The 20,049-nt window shown below is 40.6% G+C and overlaps 1 protein-coding gene across 1 annotated transcript in view; it reads left to right on the top strand.

Annotated features, from left to right (window-relative positions):
• OCA2 (OCA2 melanosomal transmembrane protein) overlaps positions 1 to 20,049 on the top strand; it is a 234,574-nt gene that overhangs the window by 108,358 nt on the left and 106,167 nt on the right. The window contains exons 14-15 of the mRNA XM_060015744.1: positions 3,337 to 3,469; positions 18,578 to 18,725. Of these exons, the coding sequence (XP_059871727.1) occupies positions 3,337 to 3,469; positions 18,578 to 18,725 (281 nt within the window). The remainder of the gene's footprint in view (positions 1 to 3,336; positions 3,470 to 18,577; positions 18,726 to 20,049) is intronic.

Below are 20,049 nucleotides of genomic sequence, written 5' to 3'. Positions count from 1 at the left end.
AAACTGTCCCTGGATCACAGGATCCTGGCAGTGGCGGGCTGCACAGACTCCTGGGAGGGGAGGTGTGGATAGTGACCTGCGCTTGCACACAGGCTTCTTGGTGGCGGCAGCAGCAGCCTTAGCGTTTCATGCCCGTCTTTGGGGTGTGCGCTGATAGTCGCAGCTCGCGCCCGTCTCTGGAGCTCCTTTAAGCAGGGCTCTGAATCCGCTCTCCTCGTGCACCAGGAAACAAAGAGGGAAGAAAAGTCTCTTGCCTCTTCGGCAGGTCCAGACTTTTTCTCGGACTCCCTCCCGGCTAGCCGTGGCACACTAACCCCCTGCAGGCTGTGTTCACGCAGCCAGTCCTCTCCCAGCGATCCGACCGAAGCCCGAGCCTCAGCTCCCAGACCCCGCCCATCCCGGCGGGTGAGCAGACGAGCCTCTTGGGCTGGTGAGTGCTGGTCGGCACCGATCATCTGTGCGGGAATCTCTCTGCTTTGCCCTCTGCACCCCTGTTGCTGTGCTCTCCTCCGTGGCTCCGAAGCTTCCCCCCTCCGCCACCCTCAGTCTCCGCCCGCGAAGGGACTTCTATTGTGTGGAAACCTTTCCTCCTTCACGACTCCCTCCCACTGGTGCAGGTCCAGTCCTTATTCTTTTGTCTCTGTTTTTTCTTTTTTTGCCCTACCCAGGTACGTAGGGAATTTCTTGCCTTTTGGGAGGTCTGAGGTCTTCTGCCAGCATTCAGTAGGTGTTCTGTAGGAGTTGTTGCAAATGTAGATGCATTTCTGATGTATCTGTGGGAAGGAAGGTGATCTCTGTGTCTTACTATTTACCATCTTGAAGCTCCTCCCTCAACCACATTTTAAACAGCCCTAGGGAAGTCTCTTTAGGGGACTCATGTACCCTCTGCTTCTGAATGGCATCTCACACATCATTGGAAGGCATTTCCTACTGTGCCCCAGAGATGTGTGCACTAGGACATTCTTCAGGCCTTTCCCATCAGGCCTCTGTGCCGTGCACTGCTGGGACCTTCCTTGTGGCTCTCCCACCAGGCTGCTGTGCCCTTGGGGCACGCTTCAAAACCAAAACAGTATGAAACAAGGCTGAGAGGGAAGAAACATAGCCAGCACCTTGCAAGAAAGGGCTGCACTTAAGCACTGCACTGATGTAAGTATGATAGTGTGTGGTTTTGTTACTTTATAGCTTTGTTACAGGTTTTCCCCACTGTCTGAAAATAGAGCTTTCCTATGAAACCTTTCAGAAGCCAAAATGACATAAAGTTAAAAGAGCAATCACCTGTTTTCATAAAAGTGAAAATCCTCCTCAGATTTCTTTCTTAGCGAAAACAGGTGCTAATGTAGGTCTTTTGTAAAAGCAAAGTGACATAAAGCGAAATCTGAAAAAGTGGGGGATACCTGTATTGTGTCCCAAAGGGACCCAGAATTACTCAGGCTGTAAGTACTTCTGCCTTCATGCGCTCCTCCCTCCAAAAAATATTAATTACATTTACACTAATTATGTTATTACATTACTTGTAATATTAATTACATTTACATTCATGACTGAATTCATATATAGAAAAATATGTTAATATTATATTAATATTATATTTTAAACCATCTTCTTTGACTCAAAAGGTTTTCTGTTTTGTTTCTGATTTTAGAAGAAACTAAATGATTTTCAGGGGCCCCTAAAAGTGTCTTGGACCTTTTTTAAACCAGATATTTGGGGCATGCATTCTATAGATAAACACAAAGTCCAAGGTAATATCCTTGTTGAAGAACTACCAGAAAAGTGATGAATTCTTATATGGCCGTTAAAAGCATGCCATGAGTCCCACATCTTGGTAGGTCTCCCTGCTCTCTGTATGTGATTAACCTCATATAACCTCATATGTTATTCATATGCTGTTTCATATGCTGTTTCATATTCATATGTATGTGCAGATAAACTGCAAGAGAATAAGAACTTCAGATCATTGCACACTGCCTAGCCTAAATTTTGATACAAACTTACTGATAATGGCTTCTAAGTTGTGCCGTATGTTTAGCAATGTTATAAGTGGTTTCAGGCCTTTTCCAGAAATGACGGGGACAAATAACTAAATTTTAATAAACAACAACTAATATAATTGAAATCACTCCTTCCAGCTCAGGCCTTTAGAAGGTGGTCTTCTTGACTGCTGCCTTGGGCATGGTCTCTCAAGATGGTCACTAATGACCCCTGGACCTACTCTCCCTACCCCCATGGTCTCTCCTGCCTGGGGGTCACCCCCAATGCTTTGTCATTGTGCCTCTGACCCCTTTTTGTGGCATCAGTAGTCCATGAACACTACAGAAAAAGACCTGGAGTTCTTGCCAGTAAGAAGCTGATTCTCACAGCCTGCTTCGTGGGGACAGCAGCCTCATCTGTCCTGCGAGGTGCTCAGAGGGCATGTATTTGCTGAAGGTTTAAGCACAGTATAAACAAAAGGAAAAAACTGACTAGTATTGTTGATGACATATTCCCTAACAAATTAACCTAGCAGGGATTTCATCCAACAACAAAGATGTTCTCAGCGGCTGACCGTGGAAAATAGCCCACAGACAGGCAAAGGAAGTGTGAAGGGAAGGAGAGGGCTCCTGCCTAGGACCCTTGGAGCTGGTTGGGACACCCTGGGGGGCTTCAGTCCTGATGGCCACTGGGTAATATGTGGAGGACAGTGCTTTCCAGGCATGACAGTGCTCTTTCAAACTGATGGCAGTGACTTAAGTGAAATATTTTTAAAAGCCAATTTACCTTCAAATGGGAGAATGTTGCTCCATAGTCTTTTTTTTTTTTTTTTAAATTGAAGCATAGTTCATTTACAACGTTGTGTTAGTTTCAGGTGTACAGCAAAGTGATTCAGTTATACTTACATATATATCTATTTTTTTCAGATTCTTTTCCCTTATAGGTTATTACAAAACTATATTGAGTATAGTTCCCTGTGCTATAACAGTAGGTTCTTGCTGGTTATCTATTTTCTCTATGGTAGTGATAGTTGTATGTTTTGTCCCCCTCAGTCCTGTTTCACTGAATCCTGGGGGATAGTTAGTCCCGTGGTGAAGTAGACACAGCTAAGGTTGGGATTAGATGTGATGACCTGTTTTTGTTTCCTCCCAAGTTTGCTTGTCATTCAGGTAATAATTGGTTTTTCAATGTGAAAGAAACAAATCCTGAATGTTTTCAAAATCATGGTGAAGAGTACCTGTTCTGTGGGCTTTGTGCTACGTTCCACAGCCCTCGAGTTCAGCCCACCCTGGACCCTGCCATGGGGCTGCACCTGTGCTGCGGGAAGGCCAGTCTGTGGTTTCACTTCTCTTTTCCTGTTTCTAGGGTCTGGACTTCGCTGGGTTCACCGCACACATGTTTGCTGGGATTTGCTTCGTTCTCTTGTTCTCCTTTCCACTCCTCAGACTACTTTACTGGAACAAAAAGCTGTATAACAAGGAACCCAGTGAGATTGTTGGTGAGTGGAAGTACCTCCTCATATAGCCCCAGAGTTTACTGCCAAGATACTATTTTTTCTGGGGGAAGTTGCCACGAAAATTTAAGAGGTTAGTCACCTGTTAAATATCAGGGAAGCATAAGTCCGTTGGGATGCTGCACACTAGCATGTCCCTGTCTGCCTCCTGGTACGCAGTGTGCTTTCAGGGGCTTTAAATCCATGAGCTGTGCCTCTTTAGTTTTCTATAGAGTGAAATGTGGGAAGCAATGTCCACTGTATACAATTTGCATGTCATGACAACATTAAACCACGTGTATACAATACAAATAGCATAGCATATAGACTGTACTAATATGTTGTAGTTTGAAACTAAATGTGATTACAAAAATGGCAGCATAATCCAGCACAGGGGATATAATACTGTGTCAATCAAGATCATATTGGTGGGCTTCCCTGGTGGCGCAGTGGTTGAGAGTCCGCCTGCGAATGCAGGGGACGCGGGTTCGTGCCCCGGTCTGGGAAGATCCCACGTGCCACGGAGTGGCTAGGCCCGTGAGCCATGGCCGCTGAGCCTGCGCGTCCGGACCCTGTGCTACGCGGCGGGGGAGGCGCGACACTGAGAGGCCCGCGTACCGCAAAAAAAAAAAAAAAAAAGATCATATTGGTGAGGCAGTGACCAGGAAGAATAGGGCTCATGGCCATCTTATGGTTTTGCATTTTCCTTACTTAAAATTTTTAGTAGATGTTTTATTGAGAGCATTACTAGTCAGGATAGATTAGAAGCAATAGACTATTTGGGAAACAGCCAGCCTCTTCTTGGCCAGGCCCTGTGCAAGACACTGTGCAGGTTGCCTTTGTAACATAGGGGACCACTACAAATGATTCCATTACTTCTTTGTTTTGAAGAAAATTTTAATCAACGTTTGCTTTTTATTTTAAAATAGATATTTCTTGCAATGAGGTACCTTGAGCCATGTTTCTCACTGACCAGTGTATTAATTTGCTAGGGCTGCTACAACAAAGTACCACAGACTGGGTGGCTTAAACAAAAGACGGTTTATTTCCATAGAAGTTAAGGTGGCTTAATAAGCCACGTATTGTGGCTTATTACCTCATAGTTCTGGAGGCTGGAAGTCCAAAATCATGGATTGGTTGGCTGTGAGGAAGGATCTGTTCCAGCCCTGTCTCCTTAGCTTTTAGATGGCTGTATTCATGTTCATATGGCATTCTCGCTGTGTGTGTCTGTGTACACATTTCTCCATTTGTAAGCACACCAGTCATCTTGGATTTGGGGCCATTCTAATGACCTCACCTTAGCTAATTATATCTGCAATGACCCTATTTTCAAATAAGGCCACGTTCTGATGTACTGGGGGTTAGGACTTCAACACATGAACTTTGGGGGGACACTATTCAACCCATAGCAACAAGTTAGAGGTGTTCAAAATGTTTTATCATCAACTAGTATATGTAAGTGTGGTAACAATATTTAGGTTTAGTTTTCTAATGGAAAGGATCATACCAATGGATAGCTAAGGAGACTATAATCAATTACAATGGCTAATCTGTCTCTAGAAGCTTGTGTGGGCACAGCTGCACCTCTCCCCAACATCCCTCAACCGCCCTGGTGATCAGAATGACTCGCGAACAACTGTTATATATACAGGTTACCAGGCCCACCCCCAGGAAATCTATGCTGTGTATAAGCTCTTCTGGAGAGTCTTATCATGAGATTAATTTAGATATACTGATTTGGAAGTATAGAAACAAATCTGTGTAATTAACTCCTCCACTCTTCCAGAGAAAGGAGCTCAGGAAAACTTTGAGGGAAGGGGGAGGGGATGGTTGGGACATGGTTAATGCTGAAACCCTATGGCAATGCCAAGACAGGCTGTAAATCAGCGCATGGCGAGCTGTGCAGAGCCAGAGCAATCACTCTGAGCCACTGTTGGGTACAGGGGTCTCCAATTTTGGGGTGCTTGGTATAACTACAGATTACTAAGCCCTACCCCAGAGATTTGGGTTCAGCAGGTCTTTGGTGTGCAGAGAGCATCTGTCAGATGCTTGATTATGCTGCAGTAAAAAGTAACACTGAAATCTCAGTGACTCTTCCTCACTTTGGCCTCATGCCCACTGTGGGCTGGCAGTGCCTTCCTGGTCAATAGTTCTCAGAGCCCTGAGCTGCTGGTCATCAGACTGAGAGAACCACATGTTCCACTCTACCACTGAATGACACAGCTCATCCTGAGTGTCACCAGGCCTCAGTTTTCATCCTGTCACCAGTTTCAGGGGCCAGGATGAGTCAGCCTGCCAAGTGATCAGAATGGGAGAGAACGACTTATTTGTTGAAAAGCACAAATAATAACCAGAGTCTGCCCCTCTGGTCACCAAATATCAACTCATGCTGCTTCTTCCTAATATTTTATATAGAATTTTTATATCTTTGTACAATAGGGATATTGGTGTGTAGTGTCTTCTCTTGAAATGTCTGCTTTTGCTGTCCTCGAAGGATGAATATAGAAGTATACCCTCCTCTTCAGTTTTTGGGAAGAGGTGGTGTAAAATTGCTACTACTTTTTTCCTTAAATGTTTGCCAGGATATTTAAAGGCTTGGACCTCCCTTCCTCCCTCCCTCCCTTCCTTTCTTTCCTTCCTTCTAGTTTTTAACTACATATTCAAATTACTTAATAGATATAGGGCTAGCTATTAAGGTTATCTATTTCTTCTTGAGTGCTCACTTGTGGTTTATGTCTTTAAAGGAATTTCTCCATCGTACCTCAATTGTTGAAAGAATTATTCTAAAACTGTTCATAATAGTTTTTCATTATCCTTTTAATGGCTATAGAACTTTTAAAATTGAAGTATAGTTGATTTGCAATATTGTGTTAGTTTTAGGTATACAACAAAGTAATTCAGTTATATATATATATATTTTTTCAGATTATTTTCTATTAGGTTATTATAAGATATTGAGTATAGTTCCCTGTGTTATACTGTAAATCCTTGTTGCTTATCTGTTTTATGCATCATAGTTTGTATCCATTAATCCCATCCTCCTAATTTATGCCTCCCTTTCCTTTTCCCCTTTGCTAAACATAAGTTTATTTTCTATGTCTGTGAGTCTGTTTCTGTTTTGTATATAGATTAATTTGTGTTAATTTTTAGATTCCAAGTATAAGTGATATCCTATAATACTTGTCTTTCTTTGTCTGACTTACTTCACTTAGTATGATATCCTCTATGTCCATGTTGCATGTTGCTGCTAATGGCAATATTTCATTCTTTTTATGGCTGAGTAATATTCCATTGTATATATACACCACATCTTCCAACCAATCATCTATTGATGGGCACTTGGATTGTTTCCATGTCTTGGTTACTGGAAAGAGTGTTCCTGTGAACATTTGACTGCATGTATCTTTTTGAATTAGAATTTTCATCTTTTCTGGATATGTGCCCAAGCGTGGAATTGCTGGATCATATGGTAACCTAATTTTTGGTTTTTCAAGGAAACTCCATAATGTTCTCCATAGTGGCTGCACCAATTTACATTCCCACCAACAGTATAGGAGGGTTCCCTTTTCTCCACACCCTCTCCAGCATTTATTATTTGCAGACATTTTAATGATGGCCATTCTGACTGGTGTGAGGTGGAACCTCATTGTTGTTTTGATTTGCATTTCTCTAATAATTAGTGATACTGAGCATCATTTCATGTGCCTAATGGCCATCTGTGTGCCTTCTTTGGAGAAATACCTATTTAGGTCTTCTGCCAATTTTTTTTTTACATCATTATTGGAGTATAATTTCTTTACAATCGTGTGTTAGTTTCTGCTTTATAACAAAGTGAATCCGTTATGCATATACATATGTTCCCATATCTCCTCCCTCTTGCGTCTCCCCCCCTCCCACCCTCCCTATCCCACCCCTCTAGGTGGTCACAAAGCAACGAGCTGATCTCCCTGTGCTATGCGGCGGCTTCCCACTAGCTATCTATTTTATGTTTGGTAGTGAATATATGTCCATGCCACTCTCTCACTTTGTCACAGCTTACCATTCCCCATCCCCATATCCTCAAGTCCATTCTCTAGTAGGTCTGTGTCTTTGTTCCTGTCTTACCCCTAGGTTCTTCATGACATATATTTTTTCTTAAATTCCATATATATGTGTTAGCATACGGCATTTGTCTTTCTCTTTCTGACTTACTTCACTCAGTAGGACAGATGCTAGGTCCATCCACCTCATTATAAATAGCCAAATTTCATTTATTTTTATGTCTGAGTAATATTCCATTGTATATATGTGCCAAATTTTCTTTATCCATTCATCTGATGATGGACACTTAGGTTGTTTCCATCTCCTGGCTATTGTAAATAGAGCTGCAATGAACAGTTTGGTACATGACTCTTTTTGAACTATGGTTTTCTCAGGGCATATGCCCAGTAGTGGGATTGCTGGGTCATATGGTAGTTCTCTTTGTAGTTTTTTAAGGAACCTCCATATTGTTCTCCATAATGGCTGTACCAATTCACATTCCCACCAGCAGTGCAAGAGTGTTCCCTTTACTCCACACCCTCTCCAGCATTTATTGTTTCCAGATTTTTTGATGATGGCCATTCTGACTGGTGTGAGATATCTCATTGTAGTTTTGATTTGCATTTATCTAATGATTAATGATGTTGAGCATTCTTTCATGTGTTTGTTGGCAGTCTGTATATCTTCTTTGGAGAAATGTCTACTTAGGTCTTCTGCCCATTTTGGGATTGGGTTGTTTGTTTTTTTGTTATTGAGCTGCATGAGCTGCTTGTAAATTTTGGAAACGAATCCTTTGTCAGTTGCTTCATTTGCAGATATTTTCTCCCATACTGAGGGTTGTCTTTTGGTATTGTTTATGGTTTCCTTTGCTGTGCAAAAGCTTTGAAGTTTCATTAGGTCCCATTTGTTTATTTTTCTTTTTATTTCCATTTCTCTAGGAGGTGGGTCAAAAAGGATTTTGCTGTGATTTATGTCATAGAGTGTTCTGCCTATGTTTTCCTCTAAGAGTTTGACAGTTACTGGCCTTACATTTAGGTCTTTAATCCATTTTGAGCTTATTTTTGTATATGGTGTTAGGGAGTGATCTAATTTCATACTTTTACATGTACCTGTTCAGTTTTCCCAGCACCACTTATTGAAGAGGCTGTCATTTCTCCACTGTACATTCCTGCCTCCTTTATCAAAGATAAGGTGACCATATGTGCATGGGTTTATCTCTGGGCTTTCTATCCTGTTCCACTGATCTATATTTCTGTTTTTGTGCCAGTACCATACTGTCTTGATTACTGGAGCTTTGTAGTATAGTCTGAAGTCCGGGAGCCTGATTCCTCCAGCTCCATTTCTCATTCTCAAGATTGCTTTGGCCATTTGGGGTCTTTTGTGTTTCCATACAAATTGTGAAATTTTTTGTTCTAGTTCTGTGAAAAATGCCAGTGGTAGTTTGATAGGGATTGCATTGAATCTGTAGATTGCTTTGGGTAGTAGAGTCATTTTCACAATGTTGATTCTTCCAATCCAAGAACATGTTATATCTCTCCACCGATTTGTATCATCTTTAATTTCTTTCATCAGTGTCTTATAATTTTCTGCATACAGATCTTTGGTCTCCTTAGGTAGGTTTATTCCTAGATATTTTATTCTTTTTGTTGCAATGGTAAATGGGAGTGTTTTCTTGATTTCACTTTCAGATTTTTCATCATTAGTGTATAAGAATGCAAGAGATTTCTGTGCATTAATTTTGTATCCTGCTACTTTACCAAATTCATTGGTTAGCTCTAGTAGTTTTCTGGTAGCATCTGTAGGATTCTCTATGTATAGTATCATGTCATCTGCAAACAGTGACAGCTTTACTTCTTCTTTTCCAACTTGGATTCCTTTTATTTCCTTTACTTCTCTGATTGCTGTGGCTAAAACTTCCAAAACTATGTTGAATAAGAGTGGTGAGAGTGGGCAACCTTGTCTTGTTCCTGATCTTAGTTGAAATGCTTTCAGTTTTTCACTATTGAGGATGATGTTGGCTGTGGGTTTGTCATATATGGCCTTTATTATGTTGAGGAAAGTTCCCTCTGTGCCTAGTTTCTGGAGGGTTTTTAGCATAAATGGGTGTTTAATTCTGTCAAAAGCTTTCCCTGCATCTATTGAGATGACCATATTGTTTCTCTCCTTCAATTTGTTAATATGGTATCACATTGATTGATTCGCATATATTGAAGAAACCTTGCATTCCTGGAATAAACCCCACTTGATCATGGTGTATGATCCTTTTAGTGTGTTGTTGGATTCTGTATGCTAGTATTTTTTGAGGATTTTTGCATCTTTGTTCATCAGTGATATTGGCCTGTAGTTTTCTTTCTTTGTGACATCCTTGTCTGGTTTTGGTATCAGGGTAATGGTGGCCTCGTAGAACGAGTTTGGGAGTGTTCCTCCCTTTGCTATATTTTGGAAGAGTTGAGAAGGATAGGTGTTAGCTCTTCTCTAAATGTTTGATAGAATTCACCTGTGAAGCCATCAAGTCCTTGGCTTTTGTTTGTTGGACGTTTTTTTTTTTTTTCTGGTACGTGGGCCTCTCACTGCTGTGGCCTCTCCCGTGGCAGACACAGGCTCCAGATGCGCAGGCCAAGCGGCCATGGCTCACGGGCACAGCCCCTCCACAGCACGTGTGATCCTCCCAGACCGGGACATGAACCCACGCCCCCTGCCTCAGCAGGCGGACTCGCAACCACTGCGCTACCAGGGAAGCCCCTGTTGGAAAATTTTTAATCACAGTTTCAATTTCAGTGCTTGTGATTGGTCCGTTCATATTTTCTATTTCTTACTGATTCAGTCTTGGCAGGTTGTGCTTTTCTAAGAATTTGTGCATTTCTTCCAGGTTGTCCATTTTATTGGCATAGAGTTGCTTGTAGTAATCTCTCATGATCTTTTGTATTTCTGCAGTGTCTGTTGTTACTTCTCCTTTTTCATTTCTAATTCTATTGATTTGAGTCTTCTCCCTTTTTTTCTTGATGAGTCTGGCTAATGGCTTATCAATTTTGTTTATCTACTCAAAGAACCAGCTTTTAGTTTTATTGATTTTTGCTATCATTTCCTTCATTTATTTTTCATTTGTTTCTGATCTGATCTTTATGATTTCTTTCCTTCTGCTAACTTTGGGGGTTTTTTTTTTTGTTCTTCTTTCTCTAATTGCTTTAGGTGCAAGGTTAGGGTGTTTATTCGAGATGTTTCCTGTTTCTTAAGGTAGGATGGTATTGCTATAAACTTCCCTCTTAGAACTGCTTTTGCTGTATCCCATAGGTTTTGGGTCATCGTGTTTTCGTTGTCATTTGTTTCTAGGTATTTTTTGATTTCCTCTTTGATTTCTTCAGTGATTACTTTGTTATCAAGTAGTGTATTGTTTGCCCTCCATGTGTTTGTATTTTTTACAGATTTTTTCCTGTAATTGATATCTAGTCTTATAGCGTTGTGGTTGGAAAAGATACTTGATACAATTTCAGTTTTCTTGAATTTACCAAGGCTTGATCTGTGACCCAAGATATGATCTATCCTGGAGAATGTTCCATGAGCACTTGAGAAAAATGTGTACTTTGTTGTTTTTGGATGGAGTGTCCTATAAATATCAATTAAGACCATCTTGTTTAATGTATCATTTAAAGCTGTGTTTCCTTATTTATTTTCATTTTGGATGATCTGTCCATTGGTGAAAGTGGGGTGGTAAAGTCCCGTACTACGAATGTGTTACTGTCGATTTCCCCTTTTATGGCTGTTAGTACTTGCCTTATGTATTGAGGTGCTCCTATCTTGGGTGCGTAAATATTTACAATTGTTATATCTTCTTCTTGGATTGATCCGTTGATCATTATATAGTGTCCTTCGTTGTCTCTTCTAATAGTCGTTATTTTAAAGTCTATTTTGTCTGATATAAGTATTACTACTCCAGCTTTCTTTTGGTTTCCATTTGCATGGAATATCTTTTTCCATGCCCTCACTTTCAGTCTGTATGTGTCTCTAGGTCTGAAGTGGGTCTCTTGTAGACAGCAAATATATGGGTCTTGTTTTTGTATCCATTCAGCCAATCTGTGTCTTTTGGTGGAAGCATTTAATCCATTTGCATATAAGGTAATTATCAATATGTATGTTCCTATTCCCATTTTCTTAATTGTTTTGGGTTTGTTATTATAGGTCTTTTCCTTCTCTTGTGTTTCTTGCCTAGAGAAGATCCTTTAGCATTTGTTGTAAAGATGGTTTGGTGGTGCTGAACTCTCTCAGCTTTAGCTTATCTCTAAAGGTTTTAATTTCTCCATCAAATCTGAATGAGATGCTTGCTGGGTAGAGTAATCTTGGTGGTAGGTTTTTCTCCTTCATCACTTTAAATATGTCCTTCCAGTCTCTTCTGGCTTGAAGAGTTTTTGCTGAAAGGTCAGCTGTTAACCTTATGGGGATTCCCTTGTGTGTTATTTGTTGTTTTTCCCTTGCTGCTTTTAATATGTTTTCTTTGTATTTAATTTTTGACAGTTTGATTAATATGTGTCTTGGCATGTTTCTCCTTGGATTTATCCTGTATGGAACTCTCTTTGCTTCCTGGACTTGATTAACTATTTCCTTTCCCATATTAGGGAAGTTTTCAACTATAATCTCTTCAAATATTTTCTCAGTCCCTTTCTTTTTCTCTTCTTCTTCTGCAACCCCTATAATTCGAATGTTGGTGCATTTAATGTTGTCCCAGAGGTCTCTGAGACTGTCCTCAGTTCTTTTCATTCTTTTTTCTTTATTCTGCTCTGCAGTAGTTATTTCCACCATTTTATCTTCCAGGTCACTTATCCATTCTTCTGCCTCAGTTATTCTGCTATTGATCCCATCTAGAGTATTTTTCATTTCATTTATTGTGTTGTTCCTCATTGCTTGTTTCATCTTTAGTTCTTCTAGGTCCTTGTTAAATGTTTCTTGCATGTTGTCTATTCTATTTCCAATATTTTGGGTCATCTTTACTATCATTATTCTGAATTCTTTTTCAGGTAGACTGCCTATTTCCTCTTCATTTGTTAGGTCTGGTGGGTTTTTATCTTGTTCCTTCATCTGCTGTGTGTTTTTCTGTCTTCTCATTTTGCTTATCTTACTGCATTTGGGGTCTCCTTTTTGCAGGCTGCAGATTCGTAGTTCCCATTGTTTTTGGTGTCTGTCCCCAGTGGCTAAAGTTTGTTCAGTTGGTTGTGTAGGCTTCCTGGTGGAGGGGACTAGTGCCTATGTTCTGGTGCTGAGGCTGGATCTTGTCTTTCTGGTGGGCAGGTCCACGTCTGGTGGTGTGTTTTGGCATGTCTGTGGGCTTATTATGATTTTAGGCAGCCTCTCTGCTAATGGGTGGGGTTGTGTTCCTGTCTTGCTAGTTGTTTGGCATAGGGTGTCTCACAGTGTAGCTTGCTGGTCATTGAGTGAAGCTGGGTGTTTGTGTTGAGATGGAGATCTCTGGGAGATTTTCACTGTTTGATATTACGTGGAGCTGGGAGGTCTCTTGTGCACCAGTGTCCTGAAGTTGGCTCTCCCACCTCAGAGGCACAGCACTGACTCCTGGCTGTCGCACCAAGAGCCTGTCATTCACACGGCTCAGAATAAAAGGGAGAAAAAGTAGAAAGAAATAATGAAAAAGGATAAAAGAAAATAAAATATAGGAAGGTAAAATAAAATAAAGTTATTAAAATAAAAACATAATTATTAAGAAAATAAAATTTTTTTAAGTAAAAAAGAAAAAGAAAGAAAACGGATGGATAGAACCCTAGGACAAATGGTGGAAGCAAAGCTATACAGACAAAATCTCACACAGAAACATACACATACACACTCACAAAAAGGGGAAAGGGGAAAAAGTAATAAATCTTGCTCTCAAAGTCCACTCTCTCAATTTGGGATGATTCGTTGTCTATTCATGTATTCCACAGATTCAGGGTACATCAAGTTGATTGTGGAGATTTAATCCACTGCTCCTGAGGCTGCTGGGAGAGATTTCCCTTTCTCTTCTTTGTTCGCACAGCTCCTGGGGTTCAGCGTTGGATTTGGCCCCGCCTCGGCGTGTAGGTTGCCGGAGGGCGTCTGTTCTTCACTCAGACAGGATGTGGTTAAAGAAGCCATTGATTCAGGGGCTCTGGCTCACTCAGGCCAGGCGGAGGGAGGGGTACGAAGTGCGGGGCAAGCCTGCGGTACTTCTGCCAATTTTTTGATTGGCTTGTTTGATATTGGGTTGTATGAGCTGTTTGTATATTTTGGATTAATATCTCTTGTCAGTTGCATCATTTGCAAATATTTTCCCCCATTCTGTAGGTTGTCTTTCATTTTGTTGATAGTTTCCTTTGCTGTGCAAAAGCTTTTATGTTTGGTTAGGTCCCATTTGTTTATCTTTGCTTTTATTTCTTTTCCTTGGTAAACTGATTTAAGAAAATATTGCTATGATTTATGTCCAAGAAGTTTTACCTATGTTCTCTTCTAGCAGTTTATGGTGTCATGTCTTATATTTAGGTCTTTAAACCATTTTGAGTGTATTTCTGTGTATGGTGTGAAGGAGTGTTCTAATTTCATTGATTTACATGAGGATGTCCATCTTTCCCAACACCACTTGCTGAAGAGACTGTCTTTTCTCCATTGTATATTCTTGCCTCTTTTGCTGTAGATTAACTGACAATAGGTGTTTGGGCTTATTTCTGGGCTCTCTATTCTGTTCCATTGATCTATATGTCTGTTTTTGTGCCAATATCATGCTGTTTTGATTACTGTAGCTTTGTAGTATTGTCTGAAGTCTGGGAGGCTTACATAATGGCTATAGAATTTTTGGTAAAGGAACCTCTCTCATTCCTGATATTGGATTTATGTCTTAAGTTTTTTTCTGATTAGTCTGTCTAGAGGTTTATCAATGTTACTGATCTCAACCAGCTTTTGATTATATAGATTTTTTCTACATTTTTTCTCTTTTAATGATTTATACTCTGATATTTATTATTTATTTTCTCCTGCTTACTTTGGATTTATTTATTTATTCTTCTTTTACTAGCTTCTTCATGCGAGGGTTGAGGTTATTCATTTATATATATCTTATTTTCTAGTATAGGTATTTAGTGCTCTAAATTTCCTTCTAAGTAGTGGTCTTCCACCAATTTTGATATGTTTTGTTCTACTTCCCTTCAATTCAAATTACTTTCTGATTTCCATTTTGATTTCTTCTTTGATCCTTGGATATTTTAGATGTATTTACCTACACCAAATTTGGGGATTTTTGCAGTTACCAAATTTAATTTCACAGTGGTCAGAGAATATATTTTGTAAAACTTGAATCCTTTTGAATTGATTAAAACCTGTTTTATGGTAGAATGTGGCCTAGTCTCATAAATATTCTATTTGCACTAGAAAAGAATATGTATTCTGCTGTTTTTGGTTGGAGTTATGTCAATATGAACAATTAGGTCAAGTTGACTGATAATGTTATTCAGGTCATTCATATTCTTGCTGATTTTCTGCCCACTTGTCTATCAATTATTGAGAGGTGGATATAGAAATCTCTGACTAAGGCTGTGGATTTGTCTATTTATCTTTGCAATTCTATGATTTTTTGCTTTACATATTTCAAAATTTTGTTACTAGGGTACATAAACATTTAGGGTTATTATGTCCTCTTGAAGAATTAACACCTTTATCATTATGAAGTACCCTTCCCTATCCATAGTAATATTCTTGCTCTGAAAACTAATTGGATCTTAATGTAGCAATTCCAGCTTTCTGTTAGTGTGGTATATTTTTATCATCCTTTTACTTTTAACCTTTTTGTGTCTTTATATTTAAAGTGCATTTCTTGCAAATAGCTTATAGTTGGGTCTTGCTTTTTTATCCAATCTAATAATCTGTCTTTTAATTGATATGTTTAGATCATTGATATTTAACTTGATTAGTGATATGGTTGAATTTAAGTGTATCATCATGTCACATTTTCTAATTGTGATTTTAGTTATAATTATATCACTAACTTCAAGTGATATTATACCACTTAACATAAAGGATAAGAATCTTATAGTAGTATAATTCTATTTCTCAACCCCTGGCCTAGGTGTCTTCCCCTGAGACTCCTGAATTAGAGCCAGGTGACCCTCCTCTAGGCTCCTGGTAGCCACCACCTCCTGTGAGAGAACACATCCCACATGGTAGTGTCTTTGCCTGCTTGTAACATGTATACGGCAACCACAAGTAATGCCACAAGAGGGTGGTTGAGAAGCTTGGAAAGATAGGGCCTGGTGGTAATCAGAGAGGTAGAGATGAGACATCTGATGATGTGTCCTGGTCAGGGCTAGTCAGGCAAAGCAAGAGCTAAAACTTATACAGTGAGATCAGAGCTCACAATGGCACTCACCATTTGAGGATCTTGAGTCTTCCCTAAAGATCTTTGCAGGTCATGGGGAACAATGGGCTATTTGAAAGAATGAACCTATCTATCTATCTATCTATCTATCTATCTATCTATCTATCTATCATCTGTTTTCTTAGGTGGATCAGCCTAGATAGGTAGAAGATAGGTAAATAGGAACATAGATTCCTTGTTTCCATATATCTAACTGTATTTATCTATAGATAGATAAATAGATATATAGATAGTTTCTATAGATGATAGATAGATAAATAGATAGATAGGGCAAACAGTGTTTTATGATTAACCAGGGTTGGGTTGTCAGGAAGTGGCTTCAGTCAAAGGTTACTGAGGAGCAGCAATCAGAATTAGGCAAATGTGAGGAGATGAAGCCTGGATAAGCTGGTGACCTGAGTCAGGAAGTGGTGGATCCTGCAAGACCCACACCATCATATCCTGAACTGCTCTTGTGGCCTAGTACTGCCTTAGCTCATGTTCATTTATGATGTATCTTATTTCTCTGTCTAGCTTGTTGGAGGCCTATCTCATAACTTGTCAATTTATTCTTCTCCTTTAACATCTAGCATGGTGTCTGGCACCTATTACATGTTCAGTGCAGAAATGTAGAGGAGAATGACATTGATAAGACCAAAATGACATTTCAGGTTCATGTACCTGGAAGATTAATGATGTCATATAAGAACTAAGACAGTGAGGGAAGAGAGAGTTCTGTGGGGGAAGATGGAATGTTTATTTGTGAATCTTGTAGCATGTGGTTCAGAGGGCAATATCAGGTAGCTGATTGGGTTCGCAGTCTTAAAGCTCAGCAGAGACAGGGTGGGGAAATGGCAGAGGAGGTACAGAGGAAGCTTGGGAGCCGAGGAGTGGATGCTTGGCTAAACTGAGCTCTGGGTGCAGACAGTGGACTCCCTTCTCTTGGACAAAATCGCTCTCAACCAAAATTTCCCATGATCGGTGATACATTTATTTTGTCCACAACTAGAAAAATGAAAGTGCACTACTTGAGCATTAACCCATGGGTTGATCTGAGGAGAGTAGCCTGTCCTGTTTGATTTGATGGGCTAGAAGGCAGCAAGGCTCTGGGTGTGCGTGAGGGGCTGAAGGTGACGCTAGAGAAGACACCTGTGGAAAGGAGCCCTGGGGACCTGGAAGGCCAGATTCAGTTTCTGCTTCTCCGAACACAGAGGTGGAGAGGCTCCCACAGGCTGGCCCGGGAGCTGAGCCGAGCAATGCTCCTGTGTAGCTATTCAAAGTTGGTCAGCTGCTTGAGAGAGTGGCAGTCACTAATATGGCTTGAAAGAATGGCTAGAAAGTCTCTGATACTTTAGGGATGGGCTTTGAACGATATCCACTACATAACGAAGTTCAGAACATTGCATGAAATAATGGCACTCTCTGCACCTTCTCTGAAGCTGCTGCACCACCTTGTCCCCCCATTCCTGTCCCAGTGCAGCATTTGTGTGTGTGTGTGTGTTCAGCATTTCAGAAACCTAATTCATATGTTTTTATCCTCTTCCTCCTCCTCTTCCTCCTTTTTATATTATCATAACCTCACAGGTTGTTTAATGAGGTGTGAATTATGGAGGTGTGAATTATGTCTATTGAGGGAATTATGGATCTGTTTCTCTGTAGAGGCTTTCAGGTTATACCCAAGTTTCTTCTGTTTTAGCAAGCTACAAAGAATCAATAGGTACTGAGTGGAAGTACTTTACTTATCTTCATTCTAAAAACTTTTCATCTTTGAAAGGCTGACCCTTTAGAGAAAACCATGGTGGCATTTTCCTTATCATTGAGCCCAGGCTTGTGCAGTGCTTCACAGGTCTTGGGAGAATTGCCCTGCCTTGACTCTGCTCTGAGCTAGTGTCAACTGATCTAATCCTGCTTGAAAGTGTGTGCTCTTTTAATTTCATCTTGAATTTTTAAGATATGTAGTATAGTGCATTGTACATGAGAGGTGATTCATGAAAATACTGTGCTTCCTTATATTCTTTTAGTGGATATTTTGAGAAATTTATGTAGTATCTTTAACAGTAAACTAGAGGTTAAAAGTAAAATTTCATAAGATATTCTAGTATTTTAGGAGCCAATGAATTGGCAATTCATTTTTCTCTTCTCTATCAGAAGAGGTTTAAATTCACTGATGGGTGAAAATTTGCCTCATTCTTTTAATTTCAGAAGTGCATAAAGTTGTCTACATTTCTCTCCTTTGTGTTCTTTCATAGACACAAGCTCAACTTGGGGGCCTGGTCAGGAGGGAGGGCTCTCCCCATCTCCTGCTATTACCAAATGTCCTACTGGGGAGACCAGGCACCACCTACTACACTTGTATTTCTGATGTGTATTAGATCTGTTTAAAAGATTGGGCAATGTCTGGATTTTGAACTGAGATCTGAACTACTGGCTCCAAAAAGTAATTTCTTGGGAGGGAAAAAGTTTGTTGGGTGCTAACTTTCATACGCCTATTCAAGAATTTATTCTTCACCCAAAGAATTGAAATTATCTTTGCATCTACTGTAATTTTTAAAAGTCAGCTTTGTCTTCTGGTTCTCTCATAATAACATGAGAGAAGCCACTGCTTTGGTTTGGTCCTTGGAGATCTGCATTACAGGTGTGTGTTTTCTCTTCTTGGAGGGTGCTGAGGGGAGTAGGTGCTGATGTCTGAGATTGCAGGAGAATGAAGCCTTGGCTTTCCTTTCCTGCAGAACTGAAGCATGAGATCCATGTCTGGCGCCTTACTGCACAGCGCATCAGCCCAGCCAGCCGTGAGGAGACAGCGGTTCGAGGTCTACTCCTGGGGAAGGTGCTGACACTGGAGCGCTTGCTGGCCCGAAGGCTGCACAGCTTCCAAAGGTATCAAGCCAGGCCCTGCTCAGACCACTCTTGGTTTACAGCAGTGGTTCTTATCTTTACCAGTTATACTCAATGGTTGGATTGTATCAACAACCTATTTATGACCACCCTAAGAGTGTCCAAATGTCATGTGCAAAATGTGAGCTAAAGTGATTGTGAAGAGTACCCCATGGTACTGCGAAAGAGTAACATTAGCTGCATGCTACTAAGTAAGTTTTGGGTGCCATACACTGTGCTAAACCTGTTATGATGCAGCATTTTATTTAACTCTCACTTAGCTCTCTGGAATGTGTGCTGATATTAGCCCCAGCTTAAGGATGAGAAAACTGAGGCTCAGAGAATTTGAGAAACTTGCCCAGGGTTTTGCATCTAGGAAAGAGTGATGCCAGGAATTGAGTTCACACTCAACTACTGCCTGTCACACTTCACACCTAACACATTGCATAATAAAAATTTAAAAAATATATATATATAACAAACTAATCTAACAAAATATTCTCCCAGTAGTTGATTTTCCAGGAACTCAAAGAATACCTAATTCCTGCTCAATTCATTTCTTGGAGTTTTTTTTTTTTTTGGCCACCTTACAGCATGTGGGAAATTAGTTCCCTGACTAGGGATTGAACCAGGGCCCCCTGCATTGGAAGCACAGAATCTTAACCACTGGACCACCAGAGAAGTCCCTTGAGTTTGTTTTTAATCAAAGCTGAGACCTAACAGTAACAGTGAGGTGCTGAGTTTTTCCTCCCCACTCTGATGAGGTGCTGAGTTCCAACCTGTCTTTACGCTGGAAGTACTGACAGAAAGAGCGAGAGCCTGCTCACTCCTCAGGGATGTGGAAGCATTCCTGCAGTAGAGTTGAGAACTGGGTGGAGATGAGAAGTCTGTCACAGCAAGGGGAAATGTGAGTCCTTGTGAAGGTAGTGAGAATGATCTTACATATTGCAGTTTGCTGAGACCAGCCCTGTGTTCTCAGAGAGCAGGCAAGCAGACTGAGGACAGGAGCTGGGCACAGTGCCAGTGCCAATCACTGAGGGCTGTCTAGTGTGGCTGTAGCCTGGTCTGAGAGTGGGGGGAGAAGGCCACAGGCGAGTATGTAGAGACTCACTCTGTCTAGAGATGTAGCCCAGTGTGAAGCACTGTCTCATCATCCTCAGCTCCATCACGTCTCAGGACCTACCTGTATCCTGTGACGCTGGAGAAGCAGGACCTGGTACCCCCAGGCTACTGGAAGGCCCTGAGTTGCAGGCTGGGGACAGAGTGACCAACTTCAACAATAGGCATGGATCTTAAAAGGAAAAACTTTGTAAATTAAAGATGCAAG

The sequence above is a fragment of the Delphinus delphis genome, chromosome 7 (assembly GCF_949987515.2).
Source record: "Delphinus delphis chromosome 7, mDelDel1.2, whole genome shotgun sequence".
NCBI classification, from domain to species: Eukaryota; Metazoa; Chordata; class Mammalia; order Artiodactyla; family Delphinidae; genus Delphinus; species Delphinus delphis.
This window is presented reverse-complemented; position numbering and strand designations above follow the sequence as displayed.